This window comes from Mesoplodon bidens (assembly GCF_964165515.1).
Source record: "Mesoplodon bidens genome assembly, chromosome: 8".
Classification (NCBI taxonomy): domain Eukaryota; kingdom Metazoa; phylum Chordata; class Mammalia; order Artiodactyla; family Ziphiidae; genus Mesoplodon; species Mesoplodon bidens.
The window spans coordinates 95357930-95379472 of NC_138165.1; the positions used below are offsets into that span (position 1 = coordinate 95357930).

The window sequence follows — 21543 nt, forward strand, 5'->3', positions numbered from 1 at the left end:
CGTTAATTAGCAATGCCAAGCGTCCTATTAAGCACTTTACAAGCATTCCCTCACTCAACGCTCCCACATTGCTTAGGAACTATTCTTGTCATCTCCCTGTCTTACAGGTGAGGGAACAGAGGCTTAGCCATGCCAAGTAGCTTGTCCAAATCACAGAGCTGGTAGTAAGTGGAGCAGCCAGAGGGCTGGACTGTATGACCCTCTGCAGTCAGAGCCCACAAGTCGCTTCGCGACATCATACTAATGCCTTTCTTTGGCCAGCCTCCTCCCCAGGAGGTCTCTGTCACTGGGTGTGGTACTGACGGAGCTCGGGATAGGGCTCCCTGCCTCTCAGCGCCCCTGCATATGTGTGTATGCATGAACATGCTCCCAAAGACACCCTTTCTCTCCCAGCCTAGAGGCCCGCAGTCTGGACTGTGCCTCCAACCTTCCATTTCTCTGTAGCCCCAAACACCCGATCGCCCCTCCCTGTCCCCTCTGCCCCTACAGAAGGCACTTCGCACAGATAAGCAGCCTCCAGGGCTCTTTGCTGGGGGGAGGGACACCTGGGATATGCCCTGGTCCGTTTCTCTTGCCACTTGTCCTGGGGCTGCAGGGAGGGAGGTATTCTCCACCTGGGTCACCTCAGTCCTCTACCTGAAAGGGGGTTGTTACTCAAGGACGACAAGCAAAGGTTCAGGAGGCCAGGGTTTCCAGACCAGCCTGCAGACAGCAGCAGGCCCACCAAACCGGGCTGCGTGCAGGACCTTTATCAGTCACCATCTGTTCTTCTCCAGTTTGCGACAAAACTCCTCAGAACCGTCCCAGACGTGCCTCAGCCAGGCTTGCTACTAGACACGTAACCGTGTCTCGCCTTGGCCAGGGGAGCCAGGACATCTCACTCGAGGCGGTAGACGGTGGGGCTCTAGTGAGGGAACAGGAGGGAGGGAGGCCAGCTGGTGGGGGCAGTGGTGGAGAAGGAGGGGGGAGAGAGAGGGAAGCCAGCACTGAGGCCTGGGGACAGCTGATCCCTTCCCACCTGGGGCCTCCCTCCCACCTCGGTTTTGCTTGTGCAGCTGATTTCTTGCCGAGGCGAGGCCGTGTCCCCTTACTTCATCCTCTCCCCGCTCCCCGCAGGAGGAAGGCCCCATGTTCACTTTGCCAACTAGGGCTGGCCCCTGGGGAGATGGGGGTGGGACTGGCAGAGCTGGGCCAGGGTCACCTTTCACCTCTCCTCCTCGGCTCCCTCTCTCTCCCCCCGACCCAGTACCCTCACTTGCTCTGAAGGCAGCCCACTGACAAAACTATATTCACTTTATGTTATTGGAGCCTCGGTGTGGGACCCCTCCTTAGGGAACACTGGGGTACAGTGGGAGGTGGGGCACGCTGCTGTCCTGATCATCCACTTCTGCAGATCCTCTTCGGCCCAGTTCATCCGTACCCTACTCCCTTCTGATTCCGCAGACAGGCAGCAGCTGGGGCTCCCAGGGGTCTCTACCTCTCAGCTCTTTCTGCCCACATGAGAGAAATCCACCCCCACTCCCACCCCACCCCGCCATCCCTGGACCAGAATGGGATTTTTCTAAAAAGACATTCCCAGGGAGCAGGAGTGCAAATCCCCATGCCGCTAAGGAGCCACAGGCCAGCAAAGACCTGGAGCAAAGACATTGGCCATCCATCCGCAGCCCTGCCGTGGGCCCATTCACCAGCCAGCTGTGAAGCCAGCTTTGCTGAAACAGCCTCTTCCCACGGGGGTCTGTGCCTGGCTTCTCTACTGGGCATATTAACAAGATAATAATCGCAACAACAATAGAAGCTAACATCTTTGAGCATTTATTATATGTTAGACATCTGCTAAGCGCTTTATGTGCCTCTTTGAATTCTCATAACAATCCTCTGAGCTGGGTGTTGTTATTTTCCTCAATTTACAGACAGGGTCCAAGGTCATGCAGATATTGTCTCTTTCCCCTTCAAAAGCTCTCACCACTTAGCTGACCTGAGGGAGTGAGTAGAAGGTCTGGGACGGGCTCCCCAGACCCCAGGGGCCATGAGGGATGGGGGAGACTGACACACACTTTCGGGGTCTGCCCCGGGTTTGCCTTGACTTCAGGTCTTTGGAGATTGCACATTTTGACTGAACATTTGTTCACTCCTGGGAGTCTCAGCTCAGGTCACCAGCTCCTGTCACTTGCCCTGTGGTGCCCCAGAAGTAATAGGTATTGCAGGAGCTTAACCATTGTAGTTTTTCAATATTTGTGTTTTTTTTATCTAATAAGTGCTTACAGAGCGCTTATTGAGTGCCAGGCCCTGCTCAAAATGACCTACAAACATACGAGGTAGCAGCTACTAAGCATCTTCAATAGTCAGTAAAAGAGAATTCTACACACAGTGAGTGCCTGGGAAACTGATGCTTGCCCCAGAGGAGATTCTCAAAGGCAAGGCCTTCTACTTCCCACCTCTGACTGGGAAGAGATGGCCTTTCAGTCTGCTCCCTGAAGGCAGCGCCAGCTCTCACATGCATCCGTCGATCAGCAGCGAGGGAGCCAGGGGCCCTGCAGACCCATGACTGTCTTTGCTCTCCCTCCAGACTTCCCCCCGGTCTTCCACATCAAACTCAAGGACCAGGTGCTGCTGGAGGGAGAGGCAGCCACCCTGCTCTGCCTGCCGGCGGCCTGCCCTGCACCCCACATCTCGTGGATGAAAGGTGAGGAGATCACTTCTCCCCCACAGAGAGGGGTAGGCAAGTGGCCCCAAGGCCAGGGGATGTTCAGTGGGAAATGCCCAGAGGGGGGCTTCACTCAGCAGCCTCTCCTGCTCCTCCTTTGCCCCCAGACAAGCAGTCCCTACGGTCAGAGCCCTCAGTGATCATCGTGTCCTGCAAAGACGGCCGGCAGCTGCTGAGCATCCCCCGGGCAGGCAAGCGGCACGCCGGCCTCTACGAGTGCTCAGCCACCAACGTCCTGGGCAGCATCACCAGCTCCTGTACCGTGGCTGTGGCCCGTGAGCCCGGGGCAGGGACCAAGGGGGATGTGATGGGGGATGGGCCCTAAGCTAAGGCACAGGGGCTCACTGTGGCTCCCTTTCTCTTGCCAGGCATCCCAGGGAAGCTAGCTCCTCCCGAGGTGCCCCAGACCTACCAGGACACGGCGCTGGTGCTCTGGAAGCCAGGAGACAGCAAGGCACCTTGCACGTACACGCTGGAGCGGCGGGTAGATGGTGAGGGACCGGCAGGCTGGTGGGGGGTGGGGGAGAGGGGGGGCGGGTGGAAGGCAGAGATGCTGGGGAGACAAGTGCCTTCCCCGGGCACAGGTCCCCAGGCTCCTCACAGACGGCACTGGGAGCTTGGGCCACCCCTTCTGTGGCCTCAGCCCCTCCCCCATGCTGCCTGTAGGGGAGTCTTCCTGGCACCCCGTGAGCTCGGGCATCCCTGACTGTTACTACAACGTGACCCACCTACCAGTTGGCGTGACTGTGAGGTTCCGTGTGGCCTGTGCCAACCGCGCTGGGCAAGGGCCTTTCAGCGGCCCTTCGGACAAGGTCCTCGTCAGGGGCATGCGAGGTCAGTGGGACAGGGTGGGGGATATCCAGAGAGGGCAGGGGACCCTGAGTCCAGGGTCCACCCCCTCCTTGGAGCACCCGGTTTTGCCCTTGGGGCACCACGGTGATGATTTTCTGTCTCCACTTAGACGCCTCAGCTCTGCCATCTGCTGCTCACAGAGACGCCCCTGTTACCTCAGGGCCAGCCAGGGCCCCGCCTCCTGACTCTCCTACCTCACTGGCCCCTTCACTGAGCCCCTCCGCAGCTCCTGCCCCCCCAGGCCCCCAGTCACCCCTTCTCAGCCCCTCATCTTCCCCAGCACCCCCCAGCCAGGCCTTGTCCTCACTCAAGGCTGTGGGTCCACCACCCCAAACCCCCCCACGAAAGCACAGGGGCCTGCAGGCTGCCCAGCAAGTAGAAGCTACCCCACCCAGTGCCCAGGTCTCCCCGAGTGAGCCCAAGTCTTCCGTCCCCGACACTGGGACCCCGACCACAGCTTCCACCTCTCAAGGGGTGAAAACAGCATCTTCCTCAACTCCCCTGTATATGGTGACCTCCTTTGTGTCTGCACCACCAGCCCCCGAGCCCCCGGCCCCCGAGCCCCCTCCTGAGCCCACCAAGGTGACTGTGCAGAGCCTCAGCCTGACCAAGGACGTGGTCAGCTCCCCTGGGGGTGGTCCCCCCAGTGCTCCCAGGCCAGAGGGCACCACTCTTCGAAAGGGCCCCCCTCAGAAACCCTACACCTTCCTGGAGGAGAAGGCCAGGCAAGCAGGGCCAGGGCTGGGGCAGGGAAGGAGGAAAGAGGCGGGGAGCGTGTGGAACTTTGGCAACACAGGGATTTGGAGAGGCGACCAGCCTGCTGGGGCCTGGGGAGGGGGCAGGGAGCCGGGGGAGGGGACGAGATCTGGGTCCTTAGCATGATTACGTTCAGATTTTCTCTGAGCCAGGCCCCGTGCTAAGCGCTTTGGCCATATGATCTCATTTAATATTCACAACTGAGAGGGAGACCCTGCATTATTCCATTCCACAGATGGGAACACTGAGGTTGGAGAGGTTATGGGATTTGCCTGAGGTACTGAGCCAGTTAGTGGCAGAGCTGGGGCTCAAACCCAGGCTCCTGGGATTGAACTCCAGAGCCCACCCTGGGAACCACAGCATTCTTGCCCCCAGCAGTCGCTGCTACTCCCTGCTTAGCCCACAGAATGCAAGTGTCCCACTCTCTCCTCTGAGCCTATGATATTCCCCCCCAACACACAGGGGCCGCTTTGGTGTAGTGCGCGCCTGCCGGGAGAATGCCACCGGGCGAATGTTCGTGGCCAAGATCGTGCCCTACGTGGCCGAGGGCAAGCGGCGGGTCCTGCAGGAGTACGAAGTGCTGCGGACGCTGCACCACGAGCGGCTCATGTCCCTGCACGAGGCCTACATCACCCCACGTTACCTCGTGCTCATCGCTGAGAGCTGCGGCAACCGGGAGCTCCTCTGTGGGCTCAGCGACAGGTAGCTGGGCATTCTGGGGGAGCAGGAAGCAAGGATGGGGGGAGCTGAGCTGGGATATCACCTGACCCACCCCCGCCATCCCTCTAGGTTCCGGTATTCAGAGGACGACGTGGCCACCTACGTGGTGCAGCTGCTACAAGGCCTGGACTATCTCCATGGCCGCCATGTGCTGCATCTGGACATCAAACCAGACAACCTGCTCCTGGCCCCTGACAACGCCCTTAAGATCGTGGACTTTGGCAGCGCCCAGCCCTACAACCCCCAGGCTCTGCGGCCCCTTGGCCACCGCACCGGCACGCTGGAGTTCATGGGTGAGGGCACCATGCCAGCCGGGGGGGGAGGTGGGGTACTGCCAAAGGGGCAGCAGCCAGGGCTCGCCCCACTTCACTCACGTGTGCCATTTATTGAGTGCTTGCTGAATGCAAACAATTAAGTCCTTTCCATAGATTTTTTTCAGTTTCTCTTTATAATAGCCCTGGAGATTGGCCTAATATTACCCCTATTTTACAGATGAGGAAACAGAGGCGCCGTGAGGTATTTGTTCAATATCAGACAGTTATAAATGGTAGCGCCAGGACTTGATAAAGCTAGAAAGACAGGAGAATCAATTATTAATTTATGTAAAAAAGGGAAAGCAGCTACCATTTAGCTACCTGCTAAATACTTTCTGTTCGTCCTCTCCACTCCTTAGAGTAATTCTGCAAGCCACACTTTACAGGTGAGAAGATGGAGAGCCAGACAGGTTTCGTACATTGCCCAGGGTCCTGTCGCTGGAAGGGGCAGGCTGGGATTAGAGCCAGCCAGGCTGATTTCAAAGGTGCTTAATCTTGGTGTGGGCCACACCCTTTGTGAATGGGCGCCCACCTTTGGAGCTGATCCAGCAGAGCCTGTGACCCTGGTTCTTAGCTCCCCTGCAGTTCTGGGGAGCGCCCACCATTCAGTGCCTGGACTGATTCCTCAGGTGCCCCACATCTCCCCTGGGGGCCGCTCTGCCCGCTGGCATCCAGGGCCTGCCGCTCTGGTTGTCCCCATGGTCTGGTGACCTGGGCACTGTCCTGCTCCTCAAGCCCCCAGGGGCCTCCTCTGCCTCTCCCTGGTCCCTTGCCACCAGGAGGCTGCTTTAACTTGGCCTCTTGTCTCCTGTCAGCTCCTGAGATGGTAAAGGGAGACCCCATCGGCTCTGCCACGGACATCTGGGGAGCGGGTGTGCTCACTTACATCATGTGAGTGCCCCCAGGACCCACCCTCTGCCTGTACTCTCCCCCCGCCGCCTCCCCAGCCACACATGCATGTGCACACTCGTGCACACACACACACACATGCACATACACACACGAGTACCCAGGTGTGGGTAGCCTTGTCCCCGAGCGCTGTGCCCCTAAGAACCTCCACGCTAACGTCCCCCTGGACCTGTGAGTTGACCCTCAGTCTGCATCTGTCAACTGAACTGTCTCCTCCACAGGCTCAGTGGACGCTCCCCGTTCTATGAGCCAGACCCCCAGAAAACGGAGGCTCGCATTGTGGGGGGCCGCTTTGATGCCTTCCAGCTATACCCCAACACGTCCCAGAGCGCCACCCTTTTCTTGCGAAAGGCCCTCTCAGTACATCCCTGGTGAGTGGGTCCCACACCTGCCAGCCTCCCAGCATTACCTGCCTCTGGCCTCAGACTGCCCTGGCCCAGCCCATGCCTAAGCCCCCAACTCCTCCCCCGCCCCAGTAATACACTGCTGCTGTTACTACTACTACTTTTCCTACTCCTACTCCTCCTAAGTGGCTGCACTACCACCATTTAAAGCCCATAACAGCCCTATGACGTAGGCAGAATCACTGTCCTCATTTCAGAGGCTGGGAAACTGAGTCCCAGAGTTGTCTAAGCTCACTCACTAGGGGCAAAGCCCTCTAGGAGGGTGGGGCCCCCTCCCTGCTCTGGGAGCCGTGCCTGCAGGCTCACTGTCCCTGGCTTCTCCTGGCAGGAGCCGGCCCTCCCTGCAGGACTGCCTAGCCCACCCCTGGCTGCAGGACGCCTACCTGATGAAGCTGCGCCGCCAGACGCTCACCTTCACCACCAGCCGGCTCAAGGAGTTCCTGGGCGAGCAGCAGCGCCGCCGGGCCGAGGCTGCCACCCGTCACAAGGTGCTGCTCCGCTCCTACCCAGGCAGCCCCTAGTGGCTCGGACCACAGCCCGGCCTCGGGCTTCGACTCGGGGTTCCTGCTGACGCCCCCTGGACATTCCAGGGCCCACGCTGAGCCGGGTGGGCCCGGGGCTTTGGACACCAGCAGCAGCAACATCCGGCCGGGCTATTACCTCATGGACCTGCGGGGACAGAGACCCCCGGGCTTTGGCCAATGCCACCCGGCCAGAGCCAGAGTGGGAGACCCGGTGTCCAGGCTGGGTGGGGTTAGGAACAGGAAGAGGGGCAAGAAGGGAATGGGCAAGTGAGGAGGAAAAGAAGAGGAGGAATAGGGAAGGGGAGACTCTTGGAAGGTTCTGGGGGAGGGAGACAGTGCATCTGGGGGAGGACCAACCCAGGAGGGTGGGAGTGGCTGAAGAGGAGGAAAACGGGGGAGACCAGGCTGTCTACAGGCCATGGGTTGGGAGTGTCAGTGAAGCAGGGACAGGACATGTAGACGGTGCCAGGAAGCCGGAGCCAGTATGTGAGAGAGGGCAGTGAGGTGGGGGAGGGAGAGGAGAGATGACTCAGGTGGGGCTGGGGTGGCCAGCTGCCAGCATCCCCAGAAGGAGAAGCATGGAGGGCTGAAGGCTGGAAGTAGTGGTCTCTTGAGCCAGCGCTCTCCTCCTATCCCAGTGGGTGCGGCTCTGGGCACTGTGCTGGCCCGAGGATGTTCTCATCACCTCTCCGTGGCCTTCGCCCTTCTGCCCATTAATATTTATTTATTTATTGACTTTTATGAAGTCTCTCTGCCATCCAGTCCCTACCGCCTATGTTGTCCTGACCATCCCCCAAGCCATTCAGCTGTCTGTGCAGCTGTCTGTCTGTCTGTCTGTCACAAGGAAAATAAAAACGGCAAGCAGCAGGACCTATGTGTGTGGTCTATGGGGAGGGATGGCTAGGGGTACGGGGGGTGCACGATGCTGGGGGTACTGGGGCATTCCAGCCTTCTCCGGGCCAGTGAGAGCCAAGGTATACTAGCTAGCACCTTGGGACCTTCCTACTCCACCCCTTGACCCTCCTGACCCCTCACCTCTCCCTTATTCCTAGAGGGAGGAAAGATGTAGGTCTGTTTCTCCATCTAAAGTTTCTGGAATCCTGGCAGGACCACTGAATCCCCACCACCGCCCTCTAACCAGACTGGTGGCCCCCACCTCTTCTCACATGTTCCATCATCACAACTGGGAGGACGCTGGGCTCTGGAATAGACCAGCCCACACCCCAATCCAGGCTCAGCCTTCTGCACTCTGCCCAGGAGACAGGGCAGCTCTGGTCCTGACCCCTGGGGCAGAGGGGGTTTCATCATGATGATTGGTCAGAGCAGGATGTGTGAAGAGTTACAGAGGAAACCAGGACAGGCCCACGTGCCCACGCTCTCAGTGTTGGAGCGCTGATCAGGACACATGGGGTACCAGCAGCTCAGGGCAGCTGTGAGTGCTCTGGTTGGCGTGTCTGCTGTGATGGGGCTGTAGACGAGCATTTTCCTAGGGCCCAGGGACGCTCAGTCTGGACCTTCTTAGTCCCATGGCAAGCCAGGGGTCCGCTGGGGGCTAAGGGGCCTTGACTCTAAGTGCCCCCTGTGGTGCCACAGAAGGGTCACTGAGTCCTATAACTGAGCTGCCCTGCCCTGAGGTGGGGGGAGGGGGAGCCAGTTCTTGTGTCCAGAGGGACTTATCCCCCCCGCCCCTCCTCCCGTTGCAACTCTGCTCTTGGCAATGTAAAAGGAATAAAGGCTTTCACCATGAGCAGAGGGACCTGGTGCTGGTGTGTTGCTGATTGAGGTTGAGGGCCCCTTGGATGTAGCCCAAACAACCCTTTGCCCAGCCCACCCCAGTCTCTCTGGCTTCCCAGGACCCCAGGGAAGAGGCAAGCCCCATCATCATAAAATAAGAGGATATTAAAGCCAGCTGGAAGGGGCCAGAGGGACACCTTTCCCACCTGCCATTTTAGCGATGAAGATACACAGTTTGCCTGTGAGAATTTCTAATCCCCTACACACTGCAAGTGTTTTCATATAAAAATCAGGTGCCTGAACTCATCTTGATAAATGGTAAAATTCTTCTCCCGTCCCCCCTCTGATCTTGAGCTTCCTTCTCATCTCCACTGGAAATGGCATGTGAACTGCTTGTTCCAAACCCGGAGGAGCAAAGGTAATTTATGTCAGCAGAGCCATGTCAAAATTGCTCTGATCAAAAGGTGACAGCGCTCTGCACCTGGGCAGGCAGTTACAATGAATACAAGCAAGGCTTACCTGGTGCCCTGGCCTGGGCAGACTGGACTCCAGGCAAGTCTCGGAGGGATTAACCCCTTCATCCCAGGTGCTCTGATGCCCCTATGCACCAGCTGATGCCCAGAGAGGGAGCTTGGCTTGGGCAGACCCAGAGTTTTAGAGTCAGTATTACTGCCAATCTCCAGGGACAGTGTAGCCCAGCCGGACCTGACCATGTCACATGGAGGGGAGTGAGTGGGAATGGGGTGGCAGGAGAGGATGCTGTTCCCAAAAATCTTTAAGGTCCCCCCCAGGTTTATCTCAGTTTACCACCAGGAGGCACAGTGTGGAAATGACAACCCTAGACTCCTGGGGTGGAGGGAGTAAGGCGCTTCCAGATTGGTTCTGACTGCCACGTGGCCCTCTCATAATTGGCTAGATGGACAGTGAAGTCCATCGCTATTCTGGCTTCAGTCGAGGGCACCTCCACAAACACTCGCACCCCTTCACTGGCTGTGTCTAGGAAGGACACGTTGTCCCACTGTCCAGGGACTGACCTGAGTATAAACTACCCCAGCAAGGAGCTGAGTTTCTTGTCGACCTGAGGCCTTGTCTGGTCCTCCTGGGAGTGGGATGGCTACCTCCTGCTCTGGGAGGGCATGGGGCCACATCCAGCTGCCCAGCTGTCAGGGCACTGGCGTGTGATGCACCCCAGAGCCGCTCGGGTTTCCCCCCGGGGCTGCCCCTGTGGCTGAGTTAGCATCCCAGGCATCCTCAGGCTAAATAAGGAGACTGTTTGGGTCAGGGGGCGGGGGCTGGGGTCCCCAGGGGCTTGGGACAACCACGCCAAACAAGGCAAGGAGAGGAGCGATGTATAAAACCTGGGCCTGGGGCTGAGCACCTGCCCGCGCCCTTGCTGTGCCATCTGGAAGGGCTCCGAGCCTCCTGCTACACAGCCAGTGGACCCGAGTCCTGAAGTCAACCCCTCACGGTGAGTTCAGATCCTCAGGTCAGCCCTAGACACTCCCACATCGGGAGATGTTCTGAATCCGCAGGGAAAGGGCTGAAGTTTGGAGTCTCTGTGTCAGCCTGGACCTCTTTGTTTTCTGTTCCCCAGATGTCCAAAGCAGCTCCTGCCAAAAAACCAGTGGCTGCAGCCCCGCCTCCAGGATGTACCCTGGATATCAAGGACCCCCAGGTCCAGAGGGCGGCCATTCGCATCCAGGCCTCTTACCGGGGCCACAGGTGAGGGGGAGCCCTGGAGAACCTCTGGAGGAAGGGAGCTGGAGCTGCAGAACGCTCATGACTGCATTTGGGGGATGGACGGGGGCTGAGCACAGTGTCATGGACCACTAGGGTCACCGGACTTAGGGGAGAGCAGTTACTGAGGTGTGGAAGGGTGGCTGACACAGAGTAGACAATTTTATTAGGGTAACAATTCAGTAGCCGTCACCTTCCCTACCCACCCCCATGTTTAAGGGTCTAGTGGGCTGAGGGGGTGGGCAGGGGACGGTGTACGGATGGACAGGGCTGCAGGCCGGCCGGGGCCATGTCATGGGAGCTCTGGGCCCTGACCTGGGCCGCGGGTAGGTCCCGGAAGGAGCTGCGCGAGAAGGGGCCGCCGCGAGTGCTGGAGCCTCTGAAGGATGTGGTGCTGATTGAGGGCAGCGCGGCTAAGCTGACTTGCCGCATTTCGGCTTTCCCGGACCCATTCATCCGCTGGAGCAAGGACGGCAAGGAGCTGCGCGACGGGCCCAAGTATCGCTACGTCTTCGAGGACCCTGACGTAGTCGCACTGGTGGTGCGCGATGGCGAGCTGGCAGACCTGGGCCAGTACAGCATCAACGTAACCAACCCCTTCGGCCAGTGCTCCGACTCGGCACGCATCCTCGTGGAAGGTACGCGCGCCCTGGGTGCAGTGCCACCGTGCAGAGCAGCACCACACAGCGGGCGGCCGCAGCCGGCTCCAGCCGCGTTTACCTCTCTCTGAGCCTTGCCAGAGTCCGGATGCGGATGTGGCCCAGCCCCGGCACAGCCTAAGGCACAGAACAGGGCGCAGCGCCGGCCGCGCGTAGTCCTTTCCTACCCCAGAATTCTGTCCCATACAGCCTAAGGAGTCCGCTATGGGCTTCAGTCACTCGATTCCCGGGCCTCAGGGTCACAGCCAGACAGAAGCAGAGCCAGGGTCAGAGCCCTGGTCTTCTGGCTCTCAGCCCAGGGCAATTTCCAAGGCGCCGCGTGATGTGTGAACATTCCCGGACTTTCACCCCTAGAATCTCTTTTGATCCTCCCTTCACCTCTGCGAAGGGCAGGATTAGTCCCGTTTGACAGTTGACAAGATGATGCCCCAGAGAGGCTAAAGACTTGCTCAACGTCACACAGCGAGCTTAAATCCATCTCCTATTTAGAGCCGGGTATTAGCTGGGGAGGTGATGCCCCTGACCGCCTCACCTCTAGGTTCCTCACTGGGTGGCCCTTTCCCTTCCTCTAGTACCGGCGAAGATTCAGAAGGGACCGGATAACACTAAGGCGCGCAAAGGCACCACGGTAACGCTGACTGCCGAGATCATGGGCGAGCCTGCGCCCGACGTGGGCTGGACCAAGGACGGGGAGGACATCGATGAGGACGACAGGTGTGGGGGCGGGCGGGGCTTGCAGCAAGGACAGCGCCTGGAGCAGGAGCTTGGGTGGGCGGGGCCCAGAAACGGGAGGGAGTGGGATGGGGGCGGGGAATTTGGGAGGCGAAGAACAGAGCTGGATAGTTAGCCCGACCCGACCAGGGCGCGCGTAAACTGACCGCAGGCCCTGCCCTCCCCTTCTTCCCACCTAGAGTGTTCTTCGAGATCGGCAGTACCACCACGACGCTGACTATCCGCCGGGCCACGCCTGAGGACAGCGGCAAGTACGAGGTGTACGTGGAGAACAGCCTGGGCGTGGACCAGAGCTTCGCTCGCGTGGACGTGGCCTGAAAGGGACCCTCAGACCCTTCACCCTGGCTGGAGCCCCGGGTGGGTGGGACAGACAACCCTCCTTCATCTTGCTTAATAAAGCTGCTCTCGCTGACCCTCCGCGTCTATTCGGTTCTTTTGAGACGCCATTTCCCCTGCATTTGCACCCACGCTTTATTCCCAGACCTACACCCCAAGGTCACAGAATGTTGAGGTCAGAATGTCTGGGGAGTGCCTAGTCCAGTGCTTCATTCTGCAGACTGTAAATCTGAGATAGAACTCTCACGGTCAGAAGTTCCTTCACCTCCCAGACAGACTGGCAGAGGAGTCTACGACTCCGCCTTCTCTTCTTTTGTATACCTCAAGCCCCACCCTCTCCTGGGGGTTTGCACTCTGGGCCCTCCCATTTCAAGGCTGGCCTCAGGTCTCTAGCCTCGCTCTTCCCTGTGACCCGGCTCTAGGCTTTGGCTGGTACCCCTGGACCCTTTCCTAGACAGCTTAGGTCCTAATCTTAAATTCCAACCTCTGCTTCTCAGGCGCCATCCCTCTTGTTTATATCCGCCCCTAGATTCCTTGGCCACGCCCCCGTACTTTCCCATAAATCCCACCTCCTCCCTCGGTTAGAAAGCAAGGAGATAGTAAAAACTACAATTCCCGGCAGACTCCGCGAAGGAGTTCTCGCGACTTGCGAGAAGACACGTGCGCGGAAGGAGCAAGCAGTAGTGGGCGACAGATCTGGCAAAAGGGGACTAGTGGTAAAGGGAGCCAGTGGTAAAGGGACCAGGTGGAGGGGCGGCGAAAGGGGTAGAGGGCAGAGGACGGACGGTAGACCGAGAGAGGCTCGGAGGCCTCGGCTGGCTCTCCGCACTTCCGCTCTTGTGTTGGTTCCACAACCCCTGGCTACGCGAGGCTAGGGTTTATTAGTCAGTTGTGGGGTTCGGAGGGTCACAATCAGTTCTCCGAATCCAGAGGTTCAGTACTTATCGTCAGTATCGGTACTCAGGGCTTGGTAGGTTCGGTGTTTGGGATGCTAAAGGAATCTGTCTTTTGAGTCAGGGTGCATCACCTAGAGATTGGTTTTAGGATTCAGGTTCAGCCTATATAGTTCTTTTTTGCTAGGATTTGGGATGCATCAGATGCGGATCAGTATTAGTTCAATACTTGGGATTCATTCTTAGGACTGTAGTTAAATATTTGGGGCTCACTCAGGGTCTGGGGTTCAGTATTCAGGGTTCACTATTGGGGTTCAGGGCTTAACATCTAGAGTGAGGATGCAACAATTGGGAATCGGTGGGTTTGGGGTTTCGGGTTTTTGAGGTTTGGGGTCTGAGAAGGGCTCCTCTTGCTGAGTTTCTGAGTTTGCTGAATTTGTGGCCAGACGGAAGTCTGTTAGGGGTCAAATTGTGGGGTGTGAATTTCAGAGTTTGGGTGAAATCCCTGTGGGGTTGGAAGGCTGCCTGGAGACTGGGCTAGGATTTGAGTTGTGTGGGATTTGTGAGGTGGTGTGTCCGGGGCAGGTCTATATTGAACTTCGGATTTACATCCTCCGAGGGGACTAAGTGTTGCTATTTGGGGTTTTGGGGCTTGGTTGGGGTATGAGTCAGGTTCCTGGGTTGGGGGTGTGAGATCTGAGCCTGACTTCTCTGTTGGGATTTGAGGTTTAGGTAGCAGTCGCCATCATGCTCAAAGCTGTGATCCTGATTGGAGGCCCTCAAAAGGGTGAGGAGCCAGGGGAATTGGGGGAGGAGGTTGGGCTGGAGTGGCCGGTGGGGTGGGGACAGAGGGAGGCAGAAAGCTGAAATGTGCTTCTTTCTCCTCTCCCAGGGACTCGCTTCAGGCCTTTGTCATTTGAGGTGCCCAAACCACTGTTTCCTGTGGCGGGGGTCCCTATGATCCAGCACCACATTGAGGCTTGTGCCCAGGTAACCCCATAGGCTCACCTCTCCCACCTCACTTCCTGCTCATCTCCTTCTTGCTGTATTTCCCCCTTTTCCAACCATGACCTTCCCACAGGGACCACCATTTACAAGTGAAAATGTGAATGTCGCCCCCTGGAGATGTGCGGTACAGCTGCTCTGCTGTCTTCCTCTAACCTAGTGTCTCCTCTGGCCTCCTGCTCAGATTGCACTCCTATTTATTTTTAAAGCATGGAATGCGAGATCAGGCAAGACTCTTAGAGACAATTTAACACTGCAGGAGGGGGAACCTTAATGATAGCAAAGCACAGAACTCATACCTTTGCTCATTGTGGAGCTAATTTCTTTATTGCTTTTGGTGTTGAGGCAGGCATGGTTTTATTTGAATCCAGTCTCTGCCTCCTGTAAGGACTTGAGCAAATTTCCCATCCTTTCTGAGCCTTAGTTTCCTTATTTGTAAAATGGAGGTGATTAGACCTGCTTTGCGGAGTGGCGAAGCTTGCAATGATGTTTGTAAAGTGCCTTGTACAATGTAGGCACCTGATAAATGATATCCTCATCTCAAGCTCAGATTGACATATAATAAATATGGGGGGAAAATTATGGGTTATTCTTTAACGCAGCTTGGTAGGCAAAATCTTCCCTAGGGAGAGCCCCAATTCAGACGTGAGGGGGCAGGGGATAATAGAATAATAAAAGGTTAAAAGATCAGAGACTGATCTTTTAAACTTCCTCATTGTCCAGAGGAGAAAACGGGCCAGAGTGGGAAAGTGAGTGCCCAGGGGCCCCATAGCTGAGAATGAAACTGGTCTCTCCAGACTTATGGGCCAGTCCCAGGGATTTCTCCCTCCTATCAGATATTTTTTTCTTCCAGCCTCTTCCCTTGTCCCCAGGTCGCTGGGATGCAGGAGATTCTGCTCATTGGCTTCTACCAACCTGATGAGCCCCTTACCCGGTTCCTAGAGGCTGCCCAGCAGGAGTTTAATCTTCCGATCAGGTGTTTGTGCACACATGCTGTATGGGGCTGGGGGGTCAGTGCCTTAAGCCTCTGGTTCTCGGGAGTGGGGTGAGTCAGCATTCGCCAGACTTCATTCACCCTCACACACTAGGAGGGTTCCTATTTGGGCATTTTTGAATCCCTGAGTATATTGCCTTCTCTGTGGGCCTTGGGCAGGTATAACCCTGGGAATAGGAGGAGTCAGGTGCCCAGGCTCCTGGTATCTGTGTCCTCTGATCTCACTGAGCTGGCCCTGGGGTCCCTGGGGACAGGTACCTGCAAGAATTTGCCCCCCTGGGCACAGGGGGTGGTCTCTACCATTTCCGGGACCAAATTCTGGCTGGAGGCCCCGAAGCCTTCTTCGTGCTCAACGCTGACGTCTGCTCCGACTTCCCCTTGAGCACTATGTTGGATGTCCACAGACACCAGCCTCACCCTTTCTTGCTCCTTGGCACCACGGTGAGGGGGCCGGGGGGGCTGGAGGGTGCAGAGAGGGTGATCCAGAAAGGTTTCTGGAATGCAGGATGTCAGGGAGGCAGGGGCAGCCCAGGCGGTGGGACCAGGCATCAGGAGGGAGATGTGCCTGAAACCCCAGCAGTGGTGGAGGTGGTGGCAGAGACCCCAAGCCCTCTGGCTGCTCAGCAGTAGGGAGTGGGCGAGGAGTGGCGGCGGTTGTCAGTTCTCACGCTTGCTGCAGCCCTGTCCACAGCAGCAGGGATGCGTGCCAGGGGCTATAGGAGAGGGAAAGAAAGAAAGAGAAAACAGACCTTGCTGCCGTGGAGCTGGCAGGTCACTGTCTCGGTGTGTCTGTCTTTCAGGCTAACAGGACACAATGCCTCAACTACGGCTGCATCGTAGAGAATCCACAGACGCATGAGGTGAGAGCAGAGAGGGGGCTGGCTGGGCGCTTAGCTCTGTGTGTCGTCATTCCCACTCCGCCTCTAGAGAATGCTGGAATGCTTTGGGATGGGCCCCAGTCTTGTCAAGCAGGTGGGGCATACCCTCAGTTGTTCATCCTATATCCCTTCTAGAGAGATCGTTGAGAGTGAAGGGGTAACAGTAGATGAATGATCTGGGTGCTATGAGAGCACAAAGGGAGGCCCAACCCAGCCTTGTCTGGGTGGTGGGGGGAAGGGCTCCCTGGAAAAGGCAAGGCCTGAGCTGAGTTTTAGATTTGTTTCGACGATGGAGACAGGAAGGCATTGCAGGTAGAGGGACCAGCATGTGCAAAGGCCAGGAGGCAGGAAACAGCATGCCTCCAGAATTATGGAGGGAGGAGCATCATCAGCAAGGCAGAGGGTCTCTGTCCTTGTTTGTGAAGCTCCCTGCCCCTGAGCCTGACTGACTTTCATGCACCCCTTTTATTTGTTCCAGCTTTAGTATTAAAAATACATGTATACACACATACACACACACACACACATTTTTTTTCTTTTTTTGAAGTTTTGTGTTAGGCACTAGCTAGGTGTGAGGGAAACACAGCCGAACAACAACCCCTGCTTCCCAGGAACCCTGGGACTAGTGGGAGACACAGTCAAAAACCAGCCATCGCAAATGATACAAGTACTACCGGTGAGGTGTGGCCAGAGGCCGGGGCGCCCAGACCTGAGACGCCAACTCTGGGGCAGAGTGGACTCACAGAGGAAGTGACACTGTCAGCTAGGCTTTGAAGCCGAGTTTTCCAGACGAAGAGATGGGAAGGGACATTCCCAGCGCAGGCGTGCAATAGCATGGAGTCGTGTTCTGGAAGCTCTGGGAGCTGGGGAGGAGAAAGGCCGGTAGTTCAGACTTACCTTGAAGGTGAAGGCCGGCGGCAAGATGGGATGCAGTCTGCATTTTAGGAAGACCACTCCGGCAGCAGGGAGGACCTGGAGGTCAGAGGCTCTGAGGGGGTGATGGCAGTGGCCTCTCCTCCACTGATCCCAGACCGCTGTGTCCTCAGGTCCTGCATTATGTGGAGAAACCCAGCACTTTTGTCAGTGACATCATCAACTGTGGCATCTATCTCTTTTCCCCGGAAGCCCTGAAGCCCCTTCGGGATGTCTTCCAGCGTAATCAGCAGGATGGGCAAGTGTGAGGCAGACCCCATGGCCCTGAGACCCCAAGTGCCCCCGGCCACAGACCGCCCCCCCCAGTCTCTGCAGGCTCCATCTCCTGAGCCCCCGCTCACCTTCCTTCCCCTTCTCGTCTCTGCTTGTCCTCTCCAGCTGCGCCTCCCAGCCCCTCCCTTCCTAACCTCATTCTATCCCTCTTCTTATCCATCCCAGTTCCTCTTCTGTCACCGCCTGCCCACTCCCCTTCTGGTCCATTTCTCTCAAGCCCTGTGTGTCCCAGAGATGCCTTTTAGAACAGACGGCAACACACACAGTTGGGTGCACACAGGCTTGAGACACACACACAGACACACACACAGACACACACACACGTACTCTCAGGCTGAGTGCCCCAGAGCCCTGCTCGCCACAAGCCAAAGTCCAGGGTCATCCTCCTAGGCCTGGAACCTGTTCCTTTCTGTGGATCCCTGCCTTTGCTCCCCTCTCCCCAGCCCGTCTCCCCATCTCAAGCCTCATTCACTCATCACCATCTTCTCACCCCCACCCATCTCTCTGCTTCTCTCTCCATCTCTCCCGGCCTCTCTGTCTGTTTCTGCTGAGCTGGCATCTCCACCATCTCTCTCTTCTCTCTCTTTCTGTGACTGTCTCTGCCCCCACCAGCTGCCTTCCTCTGGGGTGAGTCTGTCTGTGTTTCATTCCATCCAGTGAGTGAGAGGGAGGTTGACCGGAGGCGGGGTTCAGAGGAGTGGATGGGGTGGGGGAGAATGGGAAAAGGGGGAGAAGCCGGGTCTGCTCGAACTCCATCTGGATGTGGGGCAGGATGAGCAGCAGGTCTGTGCCTGGGGACACAGCCAGCTCAGGGAGGAGAGGGGGTGATGTGTATGAGGGTGATGGGAGAGCTTCCTGGGATGGGAGCATCCTTTTGGAGCAGATCTGACCAGACCTGGAGAGGTGGTGGGATTCACTCTCATTCCTACCCCCAAGGGACTGTTGGCCCCCGGTTGGGCTCAGCTGGGGAACTGATGTCAGCATCCCTTCCTCTGTGCCAGGGAGGACTCGTCAGCCTTGTGGCCTGGGGCGGGTACCATCCGCCTGGAGCAGGATGTGTTCTCCGCCCTGGCCGGGCAGGGCCAGATCTATGTGCACCTCACTGACGGTATCTGGAGTCAGATCAAGTCTGCAGGGTATGGGAGGGCCCTCTGATGGGGTGGTTGGGTCACCTGGGGGTTGAGACTTCGGGGTGGTGGGCACAGGCCCTGCTGGCCCCTGAGCCCCTGTGCCACTTTCTGGCCCCCAGCTCAGCCCTCTATGCCTCCCGCCTCTATCTGAGCCAGTACCAGCTCACTCACCCAGAACGCCTGGCCAAGCACACCCCAGGGGGTCCACGGATTCGAGGTACCCATCCGGCCCCAATTCCTAACCTTTGCCCCTCAGCCCAGCCCCCTCTCCCCTCTGAGCTGTGACTCCTGACCTTAGATCCAGAGGTGAAGTCTCAATCCCTGCCCTCCCTGAACCAGATGTGGTTTGGGGTATTTGCCCCCAGGTCTTCTCTTCTGCTTCTAGGAAACGTTTACATCCACCCAACAGCTAAGGTGGCCCCGTCTGCTGTGGTGAGTGGTGGCCCAGCCCAGGGGAAGCATGGGTGGGGCAGTGCTCGGAGTGGCGGTCTCTCCACTTTGTCACAGCCTGTCCTATGGCCTCAAGCCTTATCTGTTTTATGAGGGGATTGGATTTGGGGCCCTCCAAGGCTATGGTTGTACTCTTCTCCACAGCTGGGCCCCAACGTCTCCATCGGGGAGGGGGTGACCGTAGGCGAGGGTGTGCGGCTCCGAGAGAGCATCGTCCTCCATGGAGCCTCACTGCAGGTAGGCACCCAGGCACACGCAGCAGCCATGGCGCCCCAGGAGGCTGAGGGGAGGGGTGAGCCCCGTGGGCTCTGTGTCTGGCCCCTTCTCACCCCCTCACCTCACATCGTCCTGTTTGGCAGGAGCACACGTGTGTTCTGCACAGCATCGTGGGCTGGGGGAGCACCGTGGGGCGCTGGGCCCGCGTGGAGGGTACCCCCAATGACCCCAATCCCAACGACCCCCGAGCCCACATGGACAGTGAGAGCCTCTTCAAGGATGGGAAGCTGCTTCCTGCCATTACCATCCTAGGTATGCTTATGAGAAACCTCCACAGGTGATGCCCATGCCCTGTGGGAGCGCGCGCGCGCGTGCGCGCGTGCGCGCGTGCGTGCGTGTGTGTGTGTGTGTGTGTGTGTATTCCTTTAGCAAACATTTACCCAGTGTCTGCTCTATGCCAGGTCCTGTGTGAGTCACAAGGGGCATGAGCCCAGGGCACAGGTGGGCAGGGAGGGATCCCTCCCGGATGGCGGTGGCCCCCAGCTCCTTGCCCCTCGCCTCCCCTCCCCACCCCACGGCCTCCCCCTGGTGCCCTTGTCCACACTGCAGGCTGCCGCGTCCGGATCCCTGCCGAGGTGCTCATACTGAACTCGATTGTTCTGCCACACAAGGAGCTGAGCCGCAGCTTCACCAACCAGATCATCCTCTGAGGGGGGCTGCCTGAAGTTCCCCCCAACTCTGATCCGCTCCCCTTGAGGCTCCTGCCTGCATGGCCAGCCTCTGTCCAGGAGGGACCGGAGGAAGCCAGCCAGGCTCTTCCTGCGCACGCGCACGCGGGGAGCAACGTGGGTGGCCGGGGGACTGGTGGCCTCCCTCTCCACTCCCTAATAAACCTGGGTGAACCTTCGAGCCAGTAAGGACTCCGCTTGTGCCTGGGCTGGGGGTGAGAGTGGAAGGGGGGCGGCTGACTCAGTCCCCCCCAACATTAGCATTTAAATTGGAGTCGTTGCTTCGGGCTCATGAATAATGAATCTGGAGCCGTGGTAAATCTCCCCCTCCCACTGCCTCAGCCTCTCAGCGCTGCTCTGGAGGAAGGCCCTCAAGTCTCCCAGCCGGCTGGCCCCCGCCTTCACCCCTACCCCGACGCCGCCTCTCTGTTCCTCTTCACTGGGCCTGGCTCAGGCTCCAGAGTGGAAGGATTCTGAAGGGAAGCGGGGAGGATTTCGGTTGGGCAGTGGGGTGCGGGCTGGGAGCGCTGGGCCCGAGATTGGATCTCCCGGAGCCGCCCTCCTCGGGTGCTGCTGAGCCCCGGCCCGGCCTGCTTTCTGCTTTGCCAGCTCCATCTGCTCCCAGTCTGGCTTTTGGCGGGGTCGGGGTTTCTCTCCCGCCCGAGGCCCGGTATCTGCCTCCTAGTCCCTGGCAGGCAGGGTGGGCCTGAGCTGGTGCCTTTCTCTCCAGAAGCACAGTGGGAGCTACTCCATTCTGGGAGGGGCCACCTCCCACCTCCCTGGCTCTGCTCTTTTGGGGGGCCTCAGTCTTCCTTCCACATTCCTGAAGCCCCAGAGATACCCAGCCATCTCTCGTGTTTGCCCACGACCCCCGTGTGCCCCTCCCGGTGCCCCCCTTTCCCCAGCTGTGGGTGCGGAGCTTAGTTGCCAGATGAGCGGGTAATGATGGTAATCTGCTAATTGAGAGGAATCTAATTACCCGAAGAGAATGGGGGGGGGCAGGGCGTGGGTGGGAGGGAGGAGGGGGTCCTGGCAGCAGGCAGGGGTGGCAGGCAGCAGGGTGCCGGGGCCTGGTTATCAGCACCAGGGTCTGGGATAGAGCCCAGGATTTCAGAGCTTCAGAGCTGGGCTGTTAGGAGGATGCACTTTCTCAGGAGCTGGGCTGACGGTGGCCTGGGGATTGGGCTAGGTGTGACCCCCCAGCCCCTGGAGGCCCTGCAGGCTGTCAGAGTGCGTGTGCATGTGAAACAACCGGGGGTTTTAGCGGTCCTGACCTACAACCTGCCTGGACGCAGCCCTTCTCCTGGTTCCCGTTCTTGGTCCCTGCAGTCTCTGCCTCCAGCCCACACCTTCCGTCACCACTGTATGGGGTCCGGAGGGGTCCGCAGATGCCTCCTCTGGGCTGGGGTCAACCCCCTGAGGGCAGGGCTGGGAGAAGGGTGGGCCGCAGGGCCAGGGGCTGGCTCCCTTCCTCTCCTCCCCCCAGTCCTGACCCTTCTGTTCTGAGTGGTTGGCAGAAGTCATGGCAGCTTCATCATAAATATGATAATTTAATTATTTTCTCAGCAAAACACCGTGAAATCCAATAAGTCTGTGTCAGGCCCTGGCCCCCGGGACCCCCCCTCCTGGGCCCAGTGGGGGTGGGGACAGGCACTGGACAGG

General features: G+C 58.2%; 3 protein-coding genes across 15 annotated transcripts in view; all 3 read left to right on the forward strand.

Moving 5' to 3' along the window:
* SPEG (striated muscle enriched protein kinase) overlaps positions 1 to 8043 on the forward strand; it is a gene marked incomplete at its 5' end in the record, with an annotated part of 56151 nt that extends 48108 nt beyond the window's left edge. For 10 of the 11 annotated variants that reach the window (XM_081242048.1, XM_081242056.1, XM_081242046.1 and 7 more), the window contains 10 exons: positions 2567 to 2683; positions 2812 to 2979; positions 3073 to 3195; positions 3371 to 3538; positions 3666 to 4281; positions 4775 to 5014; positions 5102 to 5325; positions 6162 to 6237; positions 6477 to 6626; positions 6988 to 8043. In XM_081242048.1, coding sequence (XP_081098174.1) covers positions 2567 to 2683; positions 2812 to 2979; positions 3073 to 3195; positions 3371 to 3538; positions 3666 to 4281; positions 4775 to 5014; positions 5102 to 5325; positions 6162 to 6237; positions 6477 to 6626; positions 6988 to 7180 — 2075 coding nt within the window. In that variant the 3' untranslated portion in view covers positions 7181 to 8043. The remainder of the gene's footprint in view (positions 1 to 2566; positions 2684 to 2811; positions 2980 to 3072; positions 3196 to 3370; positions 3539 to 3665; positions 4282 to 4774; positions 5015 to 5101; positions 5326 to 6161; positions 6238 to 6476; positions 6627 to 6987) is intronic. The other variant, XM_081242052.1, reaches the window with a different exon arrangement.
* A 2468-nt stretch (positions 8044 to 10511) lies between these two features.
* On the forward strand, positions 10512 to 12363 carry SPEGNB (SPEG neighbor; the record flags this gene model as incomplete). Its single annotated transcript, XM_081241844.1, has 4 exons — positions 10512 to 10639; positions 10985 to 11292; positions 11886 to 12027; positions 12225 to 12363. The coding sequence occupies 4 exons, from the start codon at positions 10512 to 10514 to the stop codon at positions 12361 to 12363; spliced, it is 717 nt and encodes a 238-aa protein (XP_081097970.1).
* Positions 12364 to 13000: 637 nt separating this feature from the next.
* Positions 13001 to 20066, forward strand: GMPPA (GDP-mannose pyrophosphorylase A). Of its 3 annotated transcripts, none has more exons than XM_081242458.1 (12): positions 13001 to 14061; positions 14167 to 14264; positions 15152 to 15255; positions 15528 to 15714; positions 16074 to 16133; positions 17198 to 17328; positions 18359 to 18493; positions 18607 to 18704; positions 18786 to 18919; positions 19082 to 19174; positions 19297 to 19465; positions 19763 to 20066. In XM_081242458.1, exons 1-12 carry the CDS (start codon positions 14022 to 14024, stop codon positions 19861 to 19863), a joined length of 1350 nt encoding a protein of 449 aa, XP_081098584.1. In that variant the 5' UTR covers positions 13001 to 14021; the 3' UTR covers positions 19864 to 20066. The 3 variants fall into 3 exon arrangements, with proteins under 3 accessions (XP_081098584.1, XP_081098585.1, XP_081098586.1); XM_081242459.1 differs by having other exon boundaries at positions 13002 to 14061; positions 17198 to 17326; positions 18363 to 18493; XM_081242460.1 differs by having other exon boundaries at positions 13004 to 14061; positions 18873 to 18919.
* The last annotated feature ends 1477 nt before the right edge of the window (positions 20067 to 21543 follow it).